Genomic DNA, 19,132 nt, shown 5'->3' with positions numbered 1-19,132 from the left:
TGGGAAAAAGGGAGAGGTGGGGGGAAGGTATTAAGACCTGATCATGTGTTCCTTTTTTCCTGAGATTGGTTTTTAAACCAAGAGATTGGGTTTTTTTAATTCCCAAGTTGAGTCTGTCTGGTTTTGCCCATTACTGCAGTCAGGGAGTGAAAACATCAGTGGGCATCAAAGGTGAGTGGAGGTCTTGGGTTTGGAGGTCACTGGGCTTCAACCTTGAAAGGTATCAGACTCAAAAGAAGGCTTTGGTGGCAGCTCTTTTCCTGCAGTAGAAATATTGTCCTCTTCTGATGCTGCTGGTCCAGCTCCCCTTTTTTTCCTTCACTGCAGTCACAGAAGGTGTTGGAATTTCCCTGCATTTGGGCAGCCAGCTTTCCTGCAAATTTCCCTGCATTGGGCTTGCCCTGCTTTGAGCAGCAGATTGGACTGGGGTCACTGGAGGTCTCTGAGGGAGATATCAGGAGATATCCTGGTGGAGAAGCCAGACTGGGACTTTGTATGCTTTTCCTGTTTCTTCTTCCATAAGCCTCTGGACTCTCAACTGGAGTCACCTTTCTGATGAATCAATCACCTTTCTGATGATTCTTGCTCTAAATCATTAGCAACCTTTAGTCCCATTTCCACCCCACTAAGACTGTAGGAAAACAGCATCTCCTCTCCAGTTGCCCTGAGATCCAGTTTTCTACCTCTAGATTTTTCCACCTCTGACCTTTACAAGCTGAAGAAAAGGAGGTTGGTCACTGGGGGCTGAGAGAGAGAGAAAACTGAGGGAGGTATCAGGAGAACATCCTCCAGGAGAAGCCAGATCAGGACTCTGATACACTTTCCCTAGAAAAGTGATGCACTTGCTTTTTCTTTACATCCATAACATGGAAAAATATCTAGAACAACTTAATCTGTGAATCTTTGGACTGGGAGAAGACTGAAGGTTCCACTAGGCTGGCAAATTGCTCTGTGTGGTATTTCTCCATCAGGCCTTTTGTCACAAGCTCTTGCAGTGACAAAAAGCAGCAGGACCAGACCCAGAGGGCATTTTCACCCCACTAAGGCTGTGGGGAAAGAGCATCTCCCCTCCAGTTGTCCTGAGAGAGACCATAGGAGCCAACCCTTCCCATTCCTCCTGTCCTCTGAGGTCGAGAGAGCTCAGCCTACCAACCCTTGCTGTCTGCATCCCCCCCTTCCCATCTCTTTTATCCATCCCTATGGGGAGAACACTGCCTCCAGCAAAGCTCCTGTCTGGGCAGCCTGGCATCCTGTTTGAGCAGGGGCTCAGCAGTGGCTCTACAGCAGCAAGCAGAGAGGGAGGTGTTCCCCCCAGGACCTGCAGGACAGCATCAGTAAGTGCTGTTACAAAGCCTTGGTCATCAGGCGAGGGGAAATGTGCAGCCTGAGCATCTCAGTTCTATTCTGAGAGGCTGAAGAAGAGCAGACCATGACCACCTGTGTGGCCTCAGAGAGGGGCTGCCTGGTCTAATGCCACCAGAGATGTTCTGCCTGGAACAGAAACTCGTGGAGGTGCTGCTGCAGCAGCCCTGATCCATGGGGAATGAGGAAATGGAAATGAAAATCTCCAGGCAAAGTTGTTTGCTTCTGCATTGTGATACTGCAAGTCAGCAAACTTGGGAGGCATGCTGAGAAAATAGCAAATAGAGATTGTCACCCCATTGAGGGGCAGGCATGAAGATATCCTCTGAAAAACAAAAGAGATCCACCCTTTCTTTGAGTTCCCCTGATTATAAAAAGGGGCAGATTTGTGACTGGGTATATATTGATGTGGGACTCTTGAGGGGTCAGACAAACGATGCTGTAAGTCAGTAATAGTGGGAGAAACTCTGAAGAAGTAACAAATAGCAATTGTAAGCCAGTTCTGGGAAGGCGTGAAGAAATCTCCCCTCAACAACATTTATTTTCTTTGACTTCCCCTTTCTTGAAAAGGGGGCAGATTTCTGACTGACTGCATATTGATGTGGGACTCCTGAGGAATCAGACAAATTTTCTCCAGGAAGAAGAGTGAAGCACCAGTTCATCTGCTTGGCCTGAGACTGCTTCAAGGTAAGCTCTTGCTCCTTCCCCAGCATTCACTGCAATATTTCAATTGTTTCCTTGGCTTGAGAATAAATAGCTCAGATTAAGAGGGGCTGCAGTAGCTGAGCTCTAACATCCCCCCTCTGAGGAGAAAATCAGATTTCATGCACTGTATGCTGCAGCTCCTAAATATTTTGTATCAGACAGGACAAGAACTGAAGGAATGACAGAAGGAAAGAATCTCAAGCATTGAGAAGTAAAAATGTGTAGAATCTGAGAGTGTTATTTAGAGGCAAAATAGAATAGAAGAAGCTGGGGAATCCTCACTGCATGATGTAATCCCTGGTCTATTCAGAAAAAAACTCAAATCAGGTGGAGTCCAGGGAAAGTTTCACAATTCTCAGACCAAACATGGAACAAGGAACACCATTCCCAAAGAAAGGAAACCACCCCACTACCAATTGGGCAACTCCAGAGGAAGGTAGAGCCAAGGTCTTATTGTGGCCCAGAGACATGGATTGGCTCAGAGGAGTAGAGAAATTTGCCCCAAGGTTATCAGAAATGCCACAAAACACTCTGCATGAATAAATTCCAGTTGCAGAGTCACCTGGAAAGTTCACACCAAACTCCTGAATATGAGGTGGGAACCTACTGAGTGCCACAGCTCTGCCCATGACCTTGCAAAAGAGCTCTGGAAAAACACAGCTCTTGGCTCCACCTCTGGAAAACCTTCCTCTGAAACCTGTCTGAGAAGTCCAGCAAAAGAGAATTATGTACACCTTAGCCTGCCTGGAGATAATATATAAACCCTGAAAGATCAAAACCAGTTTCAGGCTGTCACAGAGACATTTGGGAATCCTCTTGGGAGCTGGGAGCAGAGCTGTGGGAATCATCACATTGATGTGCTGGGTTTTCACGGGGTAAGTTGGCTTCTGTATCTCTGAACTGAAGGTAGTTGCAGGTGTTTTAAGTTTGTGAAGGCTTGAGACTTTTCAGAGGTTTTTGTGCTGGAGCTGGAGCAGATCTGTGGTGATCTGGAGAGCACTGTAAGAAATCTCTTCTTGGGGTTCACTCCTCTCAGTTTTCAGTCTCCACCTTCCTGAGCCACTGCCAGTAAAGAGGTAATGGGTCCGATGCCTTGGGTCAGAGCAAGGGTATCTCATGTTCAATATCCTGAATCCAATGGGAAGTGACACACGAGGGTCAGGAAAAAGAGTAGGAGAAGGGCAAAATGTGGAAGGTGACACTGCAGGTCTCTCCCAGACCTCAGCTGAGACACTTCCCCAGGTGGGTTCTGTGTTCTCAAGGCCATGGCAGCTTTCTCCCCCATTAATCCCTTTAGCTGCTCATCTTGCCAGCCTTACTGCAAATGCTAATTATTTCCAAACCACCCAGTCAAATGTCTAACAATGAAAATATCACTGTTACCACAAAGCCTGTAGTGCATCTGGTGGATGATAAAGCTCCCTGCTGTGCACAGGCATTTTTGAGCAGCTTTCTCCAAACAGAAAATCTTGCTGACTGCTGGAAATCATGTCAGCATCCGAGTAAGGAAAAGCAGGTCCTGTTTCTGTTCAAGAAATAGAAATCTCTGCTTCAGCACCTTTTCCTCTACAAGAAAAACAATCAGGCAAGCTGAAGATGTGGATCAGTAGGAATCTTCTGGAACCATGAGAAGAGCTGTCCCTGAATACCTGCATTGCTAGAACAGCAGCCAGGGTGTCAGTGAGGCAGAGGTGTCACCCCCCTTCTGCTGGCACCTGCAGGGTTCCTTTTCTTTCTATGAGTTCATTGCCACATGTTGGACAATAGAAAAATGAAATCTGAGCAACAGGACATTTCCCAATATTTGCTCTCCAAGAGCCAGGACTTCAAGCTGGATCACCTTGGGTGAAATACCTGACCTAACTCTAGGGGAGATAAATCCTTCAGTGAGCTGTGGGAGGTTCTCAGAGCAGAAGATGCTACTCTGGAATAGAGGCTTCCAGCCCCTGGGTTGCTGCAGGATTTTTCCCTTACGGTCGTTGCAGAAAAACACAAATCAAATAAAAATCCACCTCAAAAGTGCTGGGATTCAGCACTCTGCCTTCCTGATGAGCTCTTGGCCAACACCGATAGGCTGGAAAGGTGGTCTTGTCCCTTGTCTCCCTGTGCCTCAGTTCTAAATAAATTTTGCTGTGTGAGCTGATAAGACATGAGGTGGGTGGGATCACTCCTCAGAGGGGGGATGACTTCTTCCTCTGCTGCCTCCTCGAGGCACCTAAACCCTATTTTACATTTCACCCTTTTCCCACTCTTGATTTTTCCATAGCCAGGAGGACAGGAGTTGTCCCCTCCTTGGTGTCTCAAAGTCCCCTTCCTCTGCCAGCTGTGTCCCACAAGCACAAAACTGACCCCAGGCCATGAGGAGCTTTCTCCCAGCTGAGTCTCTCTCTGCATCTCTCCTCCAGGTCAGCAAGAGCCCTGCAGTTGGAATCCTCCCCATGATGCTGTTGCTGCTGCTGCTGCAGGTCCTGGCCAGCTGCCTCTGGCTGGGCCACGGGGAGGTGGTGACATCCTTGATAAGTACATGCCCTCAGTTTTTCTTCCAGAAAACCCCCCCAAATGCAGCCCTAACACCTCAAAACCCAGCCTGGATCTGCCAACGTTATGGGAACAAGTATTACTTTGCCACCCTCTACGACAGGAGCCGCCGTATTCCCGTGTACTCTGCTTACCTCTACCAGCCTGGACCTGGCAAGAGACCTAACACATGGATGGTTGAACCCCAGGTGAGTGTCTTCTCTTACATCTTGTCACCCTCCAGTCATTAAAAGGTAAAGTGCAGCATTTCAACACTCACTTTTCCTCCCACTTTTTCCTGCCACACAAATGTATCCAGTAGGTGGGATTCATCTCATTTAACTTCAAACACCATCAACACCTTGATTCCTCTAATGTGTCTGAGGCATGAGCAGGAGGATCAAATGAGTCATATCCTAAAAAGTGCCCATTTTTCTGCATTTATCTTATAGGAATACTAAGTAAATCTGTGTTAAATTTTATTACAAACATTTCACTGTCTTGATACGGCAAAAAATAGGTGCTCAATCCTCACAAACATCTTCTCCATGACTCCCATCCCCAATGCTAACACCTTGTTCTCCTCTTTACACATCAAGCTCGTCGGCCCAAATTACCCAAAAACTATGGAAAAAGAGTGGACTCTCTTAAATCATTTCAAAGTCAGCTTAGAGCAACTCAGCAAGAGCCAAGCTCTCCTCCAAGACTACAAGAACCTCACGGGTTTGAACCGTGGCCACTTGAACCCCAACGGTCATCACGAGGACAACAGCAGCAGGAAAGCTACCTTCACCCTCACCAACATCGTGCCCCAGGATGCAAAACTCAACGGGGGTGCCTGGAACAACTACGAGCAGCAAACCATGATGAGGATGACACAGGGGTGTAACAACACCTACGTCGTGGTGGGCGCCGTGCCTGGGAAGAGCTACATCAGCAACGGGAGGGTGAACAAACCCAGCTTCATCTGGTCGAGTGCTTGCTGTGAGCTGGGCAGGAACAACACCAAGGCCTGGGGGGTGATTGCTGAGAACAACAGGGATGAGGTAGAGCTGCTGACACTGGGGGAGCTGGAGGAGACGTTGTCTCTGCTCTACGGGAGGGAATCAGTTTCTCTGTTTCACAGCGCCTGTCCCCGGGAGTAAGGTCCCTGTCACACCTCAGGTGGAAAAAGGTTCAGGAGCCCTCCCCACCTGAGGAATCACTTGATTGTCCTGTGTAGCATCTGTCCTGCTTTCTTCTCTAGCACTTTCCCAGTTCTGTCTCTCTGAGCACCTTCACTGGTAAAAGGGAGGGGAGGTCAGCAGAGCCTCCAGCTGGTTTGCTTTGCTGTCCATCCTTGGAGGGAACACTCTGGGGGGAGTCCTTGCCCTGTGGGAACCCTTGGGCAGAGAAACCAGACCTTGTCCTTGAAATGAGAGATGCTTTGCCTTTTTCTCCCCTTTTTCTGCACGCCCATATACAGATGGGAGTTCCTCCCTTTCCTCATTAGCTGTCACTGCTAATGTGCTGCTGACTTGTCCCTCAGCAAGCATGACCAGGGTGGCTCAGGTAATCCAGAGGGGTTGTGGAGTTTCCATCTCTGGAGATGCTCAAACCCCAATTGGATACAGTCCTGGACAACCTGATCTCACTGAGCATGCCTGAGATGGGGTCTGCACTACTGGGCTTTGAGAAGTGCCTCCCAACCTCAACAATTCCATCTTGGGAATCCATCCCTCCTGGGGCTGGGAAAGCAAAGAGCCCAAGGATTGCTGAGAGGCTGTATACAGAAATCCATCCTGAGCAGCACATCCACCGACCAGAGCAAAGGAGAGAGAGAGGAAGCTGGAAAGGAGGAAGACAACTGAGCAGAGCAGGAACATCCCAGCTCTCTTGAAGGCTGCAGACAGGAAAAACAAGGAGAAGGAAGGAAACAACCTACATGAATCACTGGGCTCCCTATCCCTGAACGTACACAAGGACCATGCTTATGGGAATTGACCAGTGGGGTTTGGTTTGCTGGTTTTGGACCTGAACCTTGGGAGTGGGAGCTGAGGTACCAGGGGGCAGAGGCTCATCAAGCTTTGAGCATTCTAAGAGAACTTTCTGTGACCCACTGATTGTGCACTTTCATTCTGTGCTCTTCTTCTGAACCTTCTCTGTAGATTTATCTAAAACTGATTTTGTGAAATACATTCAATGCATCAAAAATCAATGTGTGCCATGGAATTCCGTGTCTGAAAAGTTTATGTAAGAGTTGTTTGCTCCAGTACTGACCACAGTGTCACCTTCCATGTAAAGCAGAATTTACTTTGCTCTGGTTACTCTGCCAGTAATGCCCAGTGCTTCCAGCAGCCTTGCTGGAGGTGGGCTGTCCAAATCACAGAATCACAGAATTATTGAGGCTGGAGAAGACCTCTGAGTCAAGATCTCTGAGATCATCACGTCCAGCCTATGACCTAACCCCACCACAGCAGCCAGATCATAGCACTTAGAGCCACATCCAACCTCTCCTTAAACACCCCCAGGGATGGTGACTCCACCACTACCCTGGGCAGCCCATTCCAATGCCTGATCACCCCCACTGTTAGGAAGGGTATCCAACTGATAGGAAGGGTATCCTGATATCCAACCTCAACCCCTGGAGCAGCTTCCCCCTTGTCATATCCCAACCCCCCCTTTGTGTCCAAAGCCCTCCCCCAACTTTCTTGGAGCCCCTTCAGATATTGGAAGGTTGCTCTAAGCTCACCTGGGAGCCTCCTCTTCTCCAGGCTGAACAACCCCAAGCCCTCAGCCTGGCTTCCCAGGGAGGTGCTCAGCCCTCTGAGCATTTGAGTGGCTCTGCTCTGGACACCTTCCAGGAGCTCTGTGTCCTTCTGATGTTGGGGACTCCAGAACAGGACACAGAGCTCCAGGTGGGCTCTCAGCAGAGCAGAGCAGAGCAGAGCAGAGCAGAGCAGAGCAGAGCAGAGCAGAGGGGGAGAATCCCCTCCCTTGACTGGGCTGCTCACACTTCTTTTGATGCATCCCAGAACTGGGTTGGTTTCTGGGCTGCGAACACACACAGATGGCTCATGTCAAACTTCTGGTCAACCACTCCCATGCCAAGTCTTTCTCAGGGCTGTCCTCAATCTTTTCTCCTCCCAAGCTGTATTAAAGCATGAGATTGCCTCAACCCAGGTGCAGAACATTGCACTTGGCCTTGTTGAACTTCAAGCAGTTTGCATAAATCAGCTTAAATCAGCACGGATCAGTTCACATGAATCAGAGGTTCCTCACACAGCAGAGGCTGCCCCAGCCCCATCATCCCCAGCTCCTGGAGCATCCTCCACAAGGAGCCACCTTGTTTCTGAGATCTCTGTTTTCCTCTGCCCCTGGCCATGAACAAGCAACAGGGACAGAGGCCTCCAGTGAGCCCAGAGCTGCTGCAAGCTCTAGGACAACTCTCTGTGGCCCAGCTCTATGTGGTCAGCTCAACACAGCATTAAACTGCCTGGGTCAAGCTGTCTTGATCTCATGATTACTTTTAATATTACCCTATATTAATCACCATTATTTTAATATTTGTATTATACACTTGATTTAATTGCCTTTATCCCATCATTGCCTTTATGCCATCATTAACTGAAATACTACTTTATTAATGAATCCCCATAAAAAGTTTTGGAGAAAGATGGACACCTGTGGGCTGAACTCCCCTAGGCCATTTCTATTCACACTTTTGCTTTGAAACCTGGAAATGTTAACACAATGCAATAGTCAAACAACTATTTGATTATTGTCAGTTATAGCACACCACAATTCTCTGCAACTTCAAGTGCCATACACAGACTCAAACTTTGAATTAAGCTCAACTTTGTGGTGTTTCTTCACATCCACCAAGGAACTGTGGCCAAAACCAAGCATTTCAAAGTTGTGGGTTTTTTTGTTTGTTTGTTTTTAGTTTTTGTATTTATTGTTTGATTTGGTTACCTTGATCTCATAGAATCATAGAATCATAGAATTGGCTGGGTTGGAAGGGACCTCAGAGATCATCAAGTCCAACCCTTGATCCACTCACACTGCAGTTCCCAGCCCATGGCACTCAGTGCCACATCCAGTCTCTTTTGAAATATCTCCAGACACGGAGAATCCACTACTTCCCTGGGCAGCCCATTCCAATGTCTGATCACCCTCTCCAGAAAGGAATTCTTTCTAATATCCAACCTAAACCTCCCCTGGTACAACTTGAGACCCTGCCCTCCTGTCTTGCTGAGAGTTGCCTGGGAAAAGAGACCAACCCCCCCCCTGGCTCCAACCTCCTTTCAGGGAGTTGTAGAGAGTGATGAGGTCTCCCCTGATCCTCCTCTTCTCCAGCCTCAACACCCCCAGCTCCCTCAGCCTCTCCTCAGAGGATCTGTGCTCCAGTCCCTTCACCAGTCCAGTTGCCTCCTTTGGACCTGCTCCAGCACCTCAATCTCCTTCCTGAGCTGAGGGGCCCAGAACTGGACACAGGACTCAAGCTGTGGCCTCACCAGGGCTGACTACATCATTCTCTTTATCTCACTGTTACTAGTAGAGTGAACCTTGCCATCCAAATCTGTTTAGCCTGGTTTTTATAAATCTATATTGAATTCCCCTTTTCCTGATACGGTTGTCAGTGGTTCTTTAAGCCACCTTAGCACCTCCCACTCCCATCTGTAACTGTAAAGCATCAGTATTTTAATTTTTATGAGCATCAGTGCTGGTATGTGGAGCACTGCTTATCTGGCAGAAGGGTGTAGGGCACCTGATGCACATCCCCATAATTCTTTGCCGGGGTCAAACAGACCTGTAAGAAATGACAAGTCACACATTTTGGAATGCATGCAAGCAAATTAACCACATGCAAACAAATTAATCACAACCCCTCATTGTGTTCTGTCATCACAGGTGTCCACATTGCTCTGCCCTCCTTTCTGGTGAGTAAATGAGTAACTGATAAAATAATATCTAAATAAATGATGAAATCAAAGCAAGAATGTGATCAAGGCATCTAAATCAAGCATGAAATCCAAATATTCAAAGAATGTTGATGTAATGCTAGGAGATAATATATTAAAATCAGCAATGAGATAAAGGCAATTACTTCTAATGAGCTCTCTGGAACATGGAGTTGACCAAACAGAGATGTCCCACATAGGGTTGGCAATAGAGACCTGGCCACAGAAAGTTGTCTCATTCCAAACAACAAGAGAAGCAGAGAGCAGGTTTTGTTGATTAAAAGTCATGGACTTTGACATATACACCCTTGATGTGGTGTACACCATCATGATGCAGCTCAAGGTGTCTGTATCTGAGCTCCCTGTTCCCACTGACCCTGGGTTTATATTCCAGGTGCAGATTTTAAGTAGCAGTCTCTCCCGGTGGCTTCAGCATATCCCAGGGCTCTCTCTTAAATCACATCTGTCTTCTAAAGATGATGCCTGTACTCCAGCAGGATCTGCCACCCAACTACAATGCAGCTTTATCCCATCCCTTCTGGCTAGAGACAGTGAGCACTGAACAACAAGAGTTGGCATCCTCAGAAGTGAGGTGCAGAACAGGGCTGCCCACCTTGGCCAGTTGGCTCTCCCTGCCATGCTGCATCCATGGGATTCAGAGGATGCCAAGGCCAGCAGAGATGACCCAAACCTCAACCCCTGAGCACAGGGGCTGCTCTATATCATTAGTGATGAGGCTCTTCCTCTGGAGGTTGTTCCAATGAATTTCCACTCCCAATCAACAACCTGAATTCCACAAAGACTTAGCCAGCTTCTTCCCTGGAAATCTTTGCATTGACGTAACCACCAGTTACCCTTGGGATAAATAAAGTGGGGTAGCCCAGTCTGTGTTCATTGCACAGGGGGCTGACCTGCTGCTCCCCAACACTTGGAGCACAGTCCTTGCTCAGGAGCAAGTTTTCACAGCTCACAGAGGAGCTGGATTTGTGCAGAGGCAGCTGGACATCCTTGTTCTCTCCTTGGGGAGGCACTTGGATTGCATCTGACTGGCAAGTATCTCCCCCCAAGGACCCTGAACCAGGGATCTGGAAAGGTGCCCTCCTCCAGGCTCTCTGAGGTATGTGGTGTAGTTTACTGTGGATTTGGGATGTAGAATGACTTCAATGTGCAGCTCTCAGGAGCAGGGAATTTGGGCCTCTATTGCCTTGTTAGAATTTCCCAGACAAGAACTGAGTGTGCTGGGTTGTGGCAGGGTTGTAGGAGGAGAAGGTGGGAGATGCATCTACCATAGGGTCATGGGATTGTTAGTTGGAAACATCAGCTGGAGGACTCTAATTCAGCCTCCTGCTTGAAGTGGTAGTACTGTGAGGTCTGGACAATCTTAACCATGGTTTCATGCAGCTAAGACTTGAGTCACCTGCTCAACTCATCATTTGTCATTTTCCAGCACCTGTCACAGAGCTGCACTACCTGCCTGGAGTAATTTTTTATCATTTTTTATCAAATCTTTACTTCCCAAGCCACAGCTTGTGGCTGCTGCCCTTTGTTACAGGGTCTGGCTCTACCACAAACACCTTGACTCTGTTATCTTTGCCCTTCTAAGGAACTGTAGGCAGCTATTGGGCTGCCCTTCATCCTCCCCTTTCCCAGACTCAACAAACCTGAATTCTTTCATCTCTTCTCCTGAGAAGTGCTCCCTGACCACCTTGGCAGCAGAGCTCAGAGCAGCTCCAAACCAAACAAGTCACCACATAATTTGGAGCCCACACACGTGGGGAAATCCAGGCCCTGCTATGCAATTGTCTTCCAGGGGTAGAAATCAAAGGAGGATTAATGAACAGGTTGTATTATTCTGTAAAGGCACCTCATCTTCTTAACAATATGTCCTCTTAAAAATGAAACCACAGCATGGAGTAGTTTCCATACAACCCACTCAAGAAATCAGGGAACAGCTGTGAGTGTTGCTCTAAGTTAGGAAGAAGCTTTTGTCACTGGGTGGTAGAAGGAAGGAAATCCCACAGGTTCAGGCTCCAGAGCTGCTTTAATCTCTTGGGATTTCCATTTTACCTGGGGAATGATGCAGGGTGTGAGAGACTTTCCAGCCCAAACTCTCTGGGATTGAGTGACCCGCTGCCCATAAAGCTGGTAAAAGATTTGTGTGGGAGTAATGGGACGTGCTCCAAGCTTGGAGAGGAAGTGGATTTGCTCACAAAATCACCTTGACAGGCTGTGGTGAAGGTTGGGGTTGAGTGTTTTGGGTAGGTCAGCAAAGCCATGAGGACACAATGCCAGGAAGATCTAATGAGGAGAACTCTGTGCCCACTGACTCGAATGTACGTGGTCCCTCCTTCCCTTCTTATGAGTCTCCACCTCCTTTATCCCTGGACACCCATCCCTAACATCACTGCCAGGATTTTCCTCTCAATTCAACACCCATCTTTTTCAATGCAGTGCAATTACCTGCAGAAAGCTGGCAGTCCTCCCCATCCTGAGTCATGGGCTCAGTTGCTTGAGCTTCAAGCTAACAACTTTTTTTTCAAGTGGTTTGGCAGAACCAGACTGCACCTGCAGGCTCCCCTAGTCCACAGCAAGTGTTAGGACACAGAGGTTCTTTGGTAATTTTCATACCTCAGGGTAGGGACCAAGCTTCTCCCTGGCTGTGTGGCAAAGAACAACTTTGAAACATGAGCCCAATGGTGGTGGTGGGAATTGACCTGCCTTGGATTCCTAACTGTACCCCAAAAACCAGAGTGACACAGAAAAAGGGGGGGTTTATTGCACAAGGCTTTAGAGATCTGTGACTGAGCTCTCAGCTTACACTGCCTTTGTACTCAACACAGAATAAACACTTTCTTTTGAACATTTTGCAGTTTCACATCTTACATTTGTTTAATTTGAGCCAACATGAACTTATCTCTGGAGACACCTCTTTTCTCTCCATTGACTAATGTGGAACTATTTGGAAATCTCATTTTCAAATGCCTGAGCTAGGATGATTGAATCCCATAGACTGAGATCCTGGCAATAGATATCTGATTATTTATTCCTTTGTAAGGCTTCAGAAAAGATTATTCAAAGATTTTCATGTGCCAGTAGATAGACACACACACAGTGCTGTGATTTCCCTTCTACACCCACATTACATCCCTGTTTTAGCTGCCTGCATGTTACCTCTGCTCCCAGGCAAGCAGCTTTCTTCTTCTTCCATGCTCAGTCCAGTGGAGTTCATACAACTAAAGTTACCAAACCATGTGCCAGCTTTTTCATTGAAGCTGTGATACATCAAAACCATTGCCTGAACAAAAGAAGGAAAAGATGGAGGAAATCTACTTGTCTCCAAAGTGCAAGGACTTCCATAGGTCAGCACTGAGCAGGCTGAACAGGAGAGCTCAAAGTAAATTGCTAAAAAGATAATATACACCCTTTTTCCTTGGAGAGACAGAGAGGGAGGGAACTGTCAGCATCTCATTCTGGTGACACGTCACTAAAGTAATATTGAAATCAATATTGACATAAAGGTAACTGTATAGAAATGTGAAATACAAATATTCAAATATGGGTGATAATGAGGAAGGAAGGGTAGGATCTGATATTAAAATGAACTATCACATAAGGGCAACTACATCAAGCAACTTGTGTTGACCTGAGTAGAGTTGTCACACAGAGAGGTGGCCATGGGGAATTGTCCTACAAGGGAGCAAGATGCTACACTGAAACAGGGGCTGCCAGAGCTAATACAGAAAAAACAGAAACCAAACCAAAAACCAACCCAGAAGTGCTGGAATTCAGCACTCTGCCTTCCCACTCAGCTCCTGACCAACACGGATAGGCTGGAAAAGGTGCTTTGGTCGCATGTCTCACCATGCCTCAATTCCTCACAAACTTTGCTGTGTGAGCTGATAAGACATGGGATGGATTTGGATCACCCCTCTAAGGGGCTGACTTCTCCCACTGCTGCCTCCTCTAGGCACCTAAACCCTATTTTAGTCTTCAGCCTATTTCAATACCCAGCAGGACAGAAGTTATCCCCTCCTTAGCCTCCCCATGTCCCACCTCCCCTGCCAGTTGTGTCCCAGAGGCACAAGGAGGAGCTTTCTCCCAGTTCAGTCTCTCTCTGCATCTCTCCTCCAGGTCAGCAACAGCCCTGCAGGTGAAATCCATGATGCTGCTGCTGCTGCAGGTCCTGGCCAGCTGCCTCTGGCTGGGCCATGGGGAGGTGGTGAGAGCCAATTTCTCTGGAAGTCAATGCCTTCAGTTTTTTTTCAATGGAACACCCCCAAATGGTGCCTTAACACCTAGAAATGCATCCTGGATCTGCCAGAGTTATCAGGACAAGTATTACTTTGCCACGCTGTACAACAGTAGCCTTCGTATTCCTGTGTATTCTGCCTATCTCTACAAACCTGGAAAGGCCACAAGATGTAGTCAATGGATGGTTGAACCCCAGGTGAGTGTCCTCTCTTACAGCATATCACCCCCCTCAGTCATTAGAAGATGAACTGCAGCACTGAACCAAACACATCCTCCCATCCCCAACAAATGGGCCTGCTGGATGGGATTCATCTCATTTAACTTCAAACACCTTCACCACCTCGATTCCTTTGATGTCTCTGAGACATCAGAAGGATTATCAGATGAGCCATATCCTAAAAGTGACCATTTTTCTGCATTTACCTGATAGGAGCATTCAGTCACGTTACATCACTTTACAAAGGAAATGACTCCCATCACTACATGTCCAAGACATGGTCCAGACAAGGACCTTGTCCAAGACAAAGACCAGAGGACTGGTAAAACATGCAAACGCAGCTAAATCTGGGGGAACAGCTGTGCTGGCCTTTGATTTCCATTTCATACTAAGGTGTTTTGCACCCTAGCACAGTTCTTTGCTCACAGTGAAGGGTCCATTGGGCTTTATAAATGGCATGAGAAATGTGTGGAGAAAAAATATCACCAGTGAGATGAACCAGACAAAAAGCCCAGGTACAGGCACTCAGTGATGAGAGTTGGACTAACACTGTGAATTTATTGAGTGATATTCCAGGCAGTGAAAAAGTGAGTAGGGTTGGTTTCAGTCAAGTCAAAAGTGCACAATCTCCATCCACCTGCAGTTGCCCCTTACCACCATTGCCTCAGGCTTGGTTCAGAAGAATCCTTTGCACACACAGATCTCTGCATACTGCATACTGAAAAAAAACCCCCCCAAAATTCTGAAACAAAGAAAAGGACATTCAGGTCATTGCTAGGTACAAGAGCAGTAGGCAACATGTTTCCCTACATGTGAAAATATGAAAAGACAAGTGTTACAGTTTAAAAAACAAACAAAAAAAAGCAGCTCAATTGCTATTCAGTGGAAGTGAGTCCTTGTCCTGTGGACTGCATGGCTCACGTGCTCATCCTCTGCATCTGAGAGGGCTCCCTGAGACCCCCAGCATCCAAAGAGGGTATCAGGGTGTTGTTTTCCCTAAACTGGTGCAATAGTAGGGAGTTAATAGATGGGGTTTAAAAAAGGGAGTAAAACATTTCACAGAGATGGAGAGAGCTCTTGCGGAAATGTGGCAGTGGTGAGCAAAGGCCAGGGCTTCTGGCAGTGTGATTAGATGTAGGTGATGAACTTTGGATGTGATGAAGGTTTGGGTTGGGAGGAACTGGGGAGAGCCCTGAGCAGATGTTGGATGTGGAGAAAGGAAGAAAGGGAAGCAGATGTGACAGGAGAGATGTCTCACTAAAGTCACCTTTCAAACCTGGGACTAGAAAATGCTCATTGTCTCGTGTCCAACTGTACTCCCACCACAGGCTGCAGGCTGGGTTTCAAAGGTAACAAGTAAAACTGAGATCAGTCAGATTCTGAGATTCATTTTTTAAAATAATCTATTCCATTCCATTCACTGAAGAGTGGCAGCTTTACGATCTCTCTCTGATTCATGAATTTGTCACCTATAATGAGGTGACAAAAATGGGTTCTTGATACTTGGAGTCTTCTGCTCCAGGAAAATTTGCTCCAGGACTCCCATCCCCAACACTAACACCTTCTTCTCTTCTTTACCTGTCAAGCTGGTGAACCGAAGTTTAACCAAAAATATGAAAAAAGAAAGTTATGTCAAAAGTGTTTTAAATATCACAGTTAAAGAACTGAATGGAAGTCAGGCTGTCAGTGAAGACTACAAAAACCAGACGGGTTTTCACCGTGGCCATTTGTACCCCTGCAACCATACAGATTCAAATGACAGATGTAACTCTACCTCCACCCTCACCAATGCAGTGCCTCAGAATAAAACACTCAATCAAGGTGCCTGGAAAACATATGAACTGATCACAATGAAAAATAAGGCCCAAAACTGCTCAAGCACTTACGTTGTCACAGGTGCTGTGCCTGGGAAAAGCAAACTCCCCCGCGGACTGAATATACCCAGCCACATCTGGTCAAGTGCCTGCTGTAAAACGACCTCAAACACCATCAGGGCTTGGGGGGTCATTGCTGAGAATACCAAGAATGCGGTTCAGGAGCTCAGCCTGGGGCAGCTGGAGGACAAGCTGACCGACCTCTATGGGAGGGGAAATGTTTACCTGTTTCACAGTTCCTGTCCCCGTCAATAAGCCCCATTTCACATCCTGGGTGTAAAAACCTCAGGAGCCTTGGCCACTGGCACCATCACCTCATGTCCTCTGCAGCATCCCTCCTGCTTCCTGCTCCTCTGCTTTTCCAGCTCTCTCAGCACACTTAATGTGACCCAGTCCCATTTCACCAAGTAGTTAAAATTGCTTTTGGAAGCCTCTGTTGCTGAGGAGGAGAATCCCAACAATGTCTGGGGGGTTGGTCATCCTGCACCTCTCTCCTCCCCAGGCAGGACACCTCCTTGGTAGGAAGTTGCTTCTCTGCTGCTTTGCAGGAGAATTGTTACTCTCATTTAACTAATGACTTGGCTGCCTTTGAGACATTTAGCACTAACACAGGGAGTGTATTTACCAATGGCAACTCCAAACTTGTTACATCTGTCACTTGTAATAAATGACTGAGCTTTGCAAAAGTGTCTCTGTGGAAGTCCTTGGTGGGTCTCTGAAAAAGCCAAACATTTATTAGGAGTGATGGCTACACCCTACAAATGGAGGGGAGGAATTGGTTGGGTGTGAATGATAGAATAATGTTAGAGATAAATTTCTTTCTCATGATTTTGTGTAGAAAAGTAGCACTTGTGATTTGGGAAATTGAGCTTGTTCTGTGGAATACCACTCTGCAAACCTTTCTGTGCAGAAATGGATATTAAAGCAAATATCTCAACCTAATGTGTGGATTGGCTTTTTGCACACCAGGTAATGGACCCCACCTTTGGGACAACATTATCACATTATTATTATGTTATGCTTAGGAGGAAGGTCCAGTTTTGGAGCTCTGGGGAGCTTCTCTCAGCTTCTCACAGGAACCAACCCTGTGGATGCTTCCCCACTACAGATGCAGCCCTGGACTTTTGGGGGTTGGGTGGTGATGGATGGAGAGATGGCAGCAAGGAAAACAATGGATATTTGCCTGGGAGCTGGATGTAGAAGGAAAATCACAACACCATGTGTGTATCTATCTTCTGGCACACAGAAATCTTAAAATAATCACATGCAATCTTGAAAAGGAAAAAATAATAATGTACTTAAAGAGACTGAGCTGAAAGCAAAAGTACAAGACAGAAAATCACCTTTATCCTGGCCCAAACCAGGACAGATACCCATTGCCAGGATCTGACTCTATGGGATACACTGATCCTAGCCCAGGCATTTGAAAAAGAGAGCTCCAAATCTTCCCAATTTAGTTTACGGAGAGAAAAAGTTGCCTCCAGAGATAAGTTCATGTTGGCTCAAATTACTCAAATATAAGATGTGAAACTGTTTAAAATGTTTCAAATAAAACTGTTTATTCTGCACTGAGTACAAAGGCAGTGTAAGCTGAGAGCTCAGTCACAGATGTCTGACTCGTAGATACCTAAAGCCTTGTACAATAAATCCCCCCTCCCTTCTCTTGGTGACTCTGATTTTGGGGTACATCTGGAGAGGCACTGCAGGCCAAGGCACCCCATCAGCAGGGTCACATCTCCAGGTTTCAAAGCATCATAAAGGCAAAGATGAGATAACAACAAAGTAAATCAAGTGCTGTGATGTACAATTTCATGGACTCGCTTTTTTTCCAAACTGAGATAGAAGTTTATTCATCTGAAGGTCCATTTGTTCTCTAGCCCTTTCCCAGGTCGCTCCCCAAGATCCACCCAAAGATCCTCCCACCAAGGTTTTGGTGGTTTTCCATTGTTTTCCAGTGATTTTCCACCATCCTTTTTAGTAAACAAGTGGATTCATTAGCACATCCCTTTCTTATCATTCACGTTATCTTTGCCACCTCCCACATCTCCCCCTTTCTTGTTTTTCAAATTTATCACTATCAATGGCTGGGATGAGAAATTTGCACAAGTTAATACAAACTAAAGATAAGCAAAACCCAACAGAACAAAACCTCCCAAAACAATAATTTCCCTTCACAATTCTGCAAAAGGTTTCCAACCATTTTCAACTGCACATTTTTAGGCTCACACAACACAAGCCACCACAACCATCTCCATAAGAAAGGAGCAAAAAAATCATAAGGTACATGGATGGTTCAGAGGGAATGTTAATCCTTTTCCTTTGAGGCTGATCTCACACATCTTGCTGGAATCCAGCAAGGTCCAGAATCTGTGGGAACACAAGCCCCCAAGTTATTAAGGAAAATGGCCATTCCCATAAATGAGTGTTAAGGTCCTGAATTTTAACATGTTTTCCCTTGTTGTATACCTTGAGTCTTCCCAAAATGTTTTTCCATTGGGGTCACATCATTTTTTTATTGGCTTGGAAAGTTTAAGACATAGAGTGCTTCTTGTAAGCGTTCATGGGGGGTGTATCCCAGGCTCCCCTTTTTCTGTTTTGGTAATATGGCTTTTAAAGTGCCATGCACCCATTCCTTTATCTGTTTTTACCTGTGCTGGAAAACCAATCACAGCAAATGTAGATAAAAGATGTCTCTTAACATCACGAGGCACTCCCCCAGTATGAGCAGATGCAGAGACACAGGCTGGAAAGGTGTCACAGCATCACAGAATGTTTAGGATGGAAGAGACCTCCAAGATCAATGGAAACATGAACATATTTTAGACCTGAACTGAAATCTTATTGCCTTCTGCTCTCTGTATCACAGCCACCTAACTCATCTCCCTTCACCTCCACCAGCCCATGGTCCCCCCCCTTGGGATGGCTGCTGCCACGCTGTGCTTTAACTGGCAGAGGAAACCACTGGTGTCACAGTGACTGGAACACACCATGAGAACAAGCATGATGAACAAGCAGGGATGATTTTCTCAGCAGCTCCATGTGGGAGAGCTCCACTATCTTGTGAGCTGCCCCACCACTCCTCTCCTGGAGATGCTGCCACCTCTCGTGCCACCTGCTGGGGCAGGGAGAAAAGGTTTGCTTCCCACTTTTGATCCCTCTTGGATCAAAAGGAAAAAAAAAATTTCCTTTTTTTTTTTTTCCCCAAAAGGAAAACCCTTTTTCATGCCACCAGGTGTCTCTGGTGGAGCTGACTCCATCAGGCT

At 46.6% G+C, this 19,132-nt stretch overlaps 2 protein-coding genes across 3 annotated transcripts; both read left to right on the top strand.

Moving 5' to 3' along the window:
• Positions 1–1,781: 1,781 nt before the first annotated feature.
• On the top strand, positions 1,782–6,781 carry LOC103537287 (endonuclease domain-containing 1 protein-like). 2 transcript variants are annotated; one of them, XM_030455869.1, is made up of 3 exons: positions 1,782–2,049; positions 4,473–4,793; positions 5,184–6,781. In XM_030455869.1, the coding sequence occupies exons 2-3, from the start codon at positions 4,506–4,508 to the stop codon at positions 5,727–5,729; spliced, it is 834 nt and encodes a 277-aa protein (XP_030311729.1). In that variant the 5' UTR covers positions 1,782–2,049; positions 4,473–4,505; the 3' UTR covers positions 5,730–6,781. The 2 variants fall into 2 exon arrangements, with proteins under 2 accessions (XP_030311729.1, XP_030311734.1); XM_030455874.1 differs by lacking the exon at positions 1,782–2,049 and adding an exon at positions 2,879–2,942.
• A 6,061-nt stretch (positions 6,782–12,842) lies between these two features.
• On the top strand, positions 12,843–16,798 carry LOC103527890 (endonuclease domain-containing 1 protein-like). Its single transcript, XM_008493140.2, has 3 exons — positions 12,843–12,886; positions 13,659–13,974; positions 15,582–16,798. Exons 1-3 carry the CDS (start codon positions 12,843–12,845, stop codon positions 16,122–16,124), a joined length of 903 nt encoding a protein of 300 aa, XP_008491362.2. The 3' UTR covers positions 16,125–16,798.
• Positions 16,799–19,132: the final 2,334 nt, after the last annotated feature.

Source organism: Calypte anna, chromosome 1, assembly GCF_003957555.1.
Source record: "Calypte anna isolate BGI_N300 chromosome 1, bCalAnn1_v1.p, whole genome shotgun sequence".
In the NCBI taxonomy this organism is placed as follows: domain Eukaryota; kingdom Metazoa; phylum Chordata; class Aves; order Apodiformes; family Trochilidae; genus Calypte; species Calypte anna.
The sequence above is the reverse complement of the archived record's forward strand: the minus strand, read 5'-3'. Positions and strand labels throughout refer to the sequence as shown.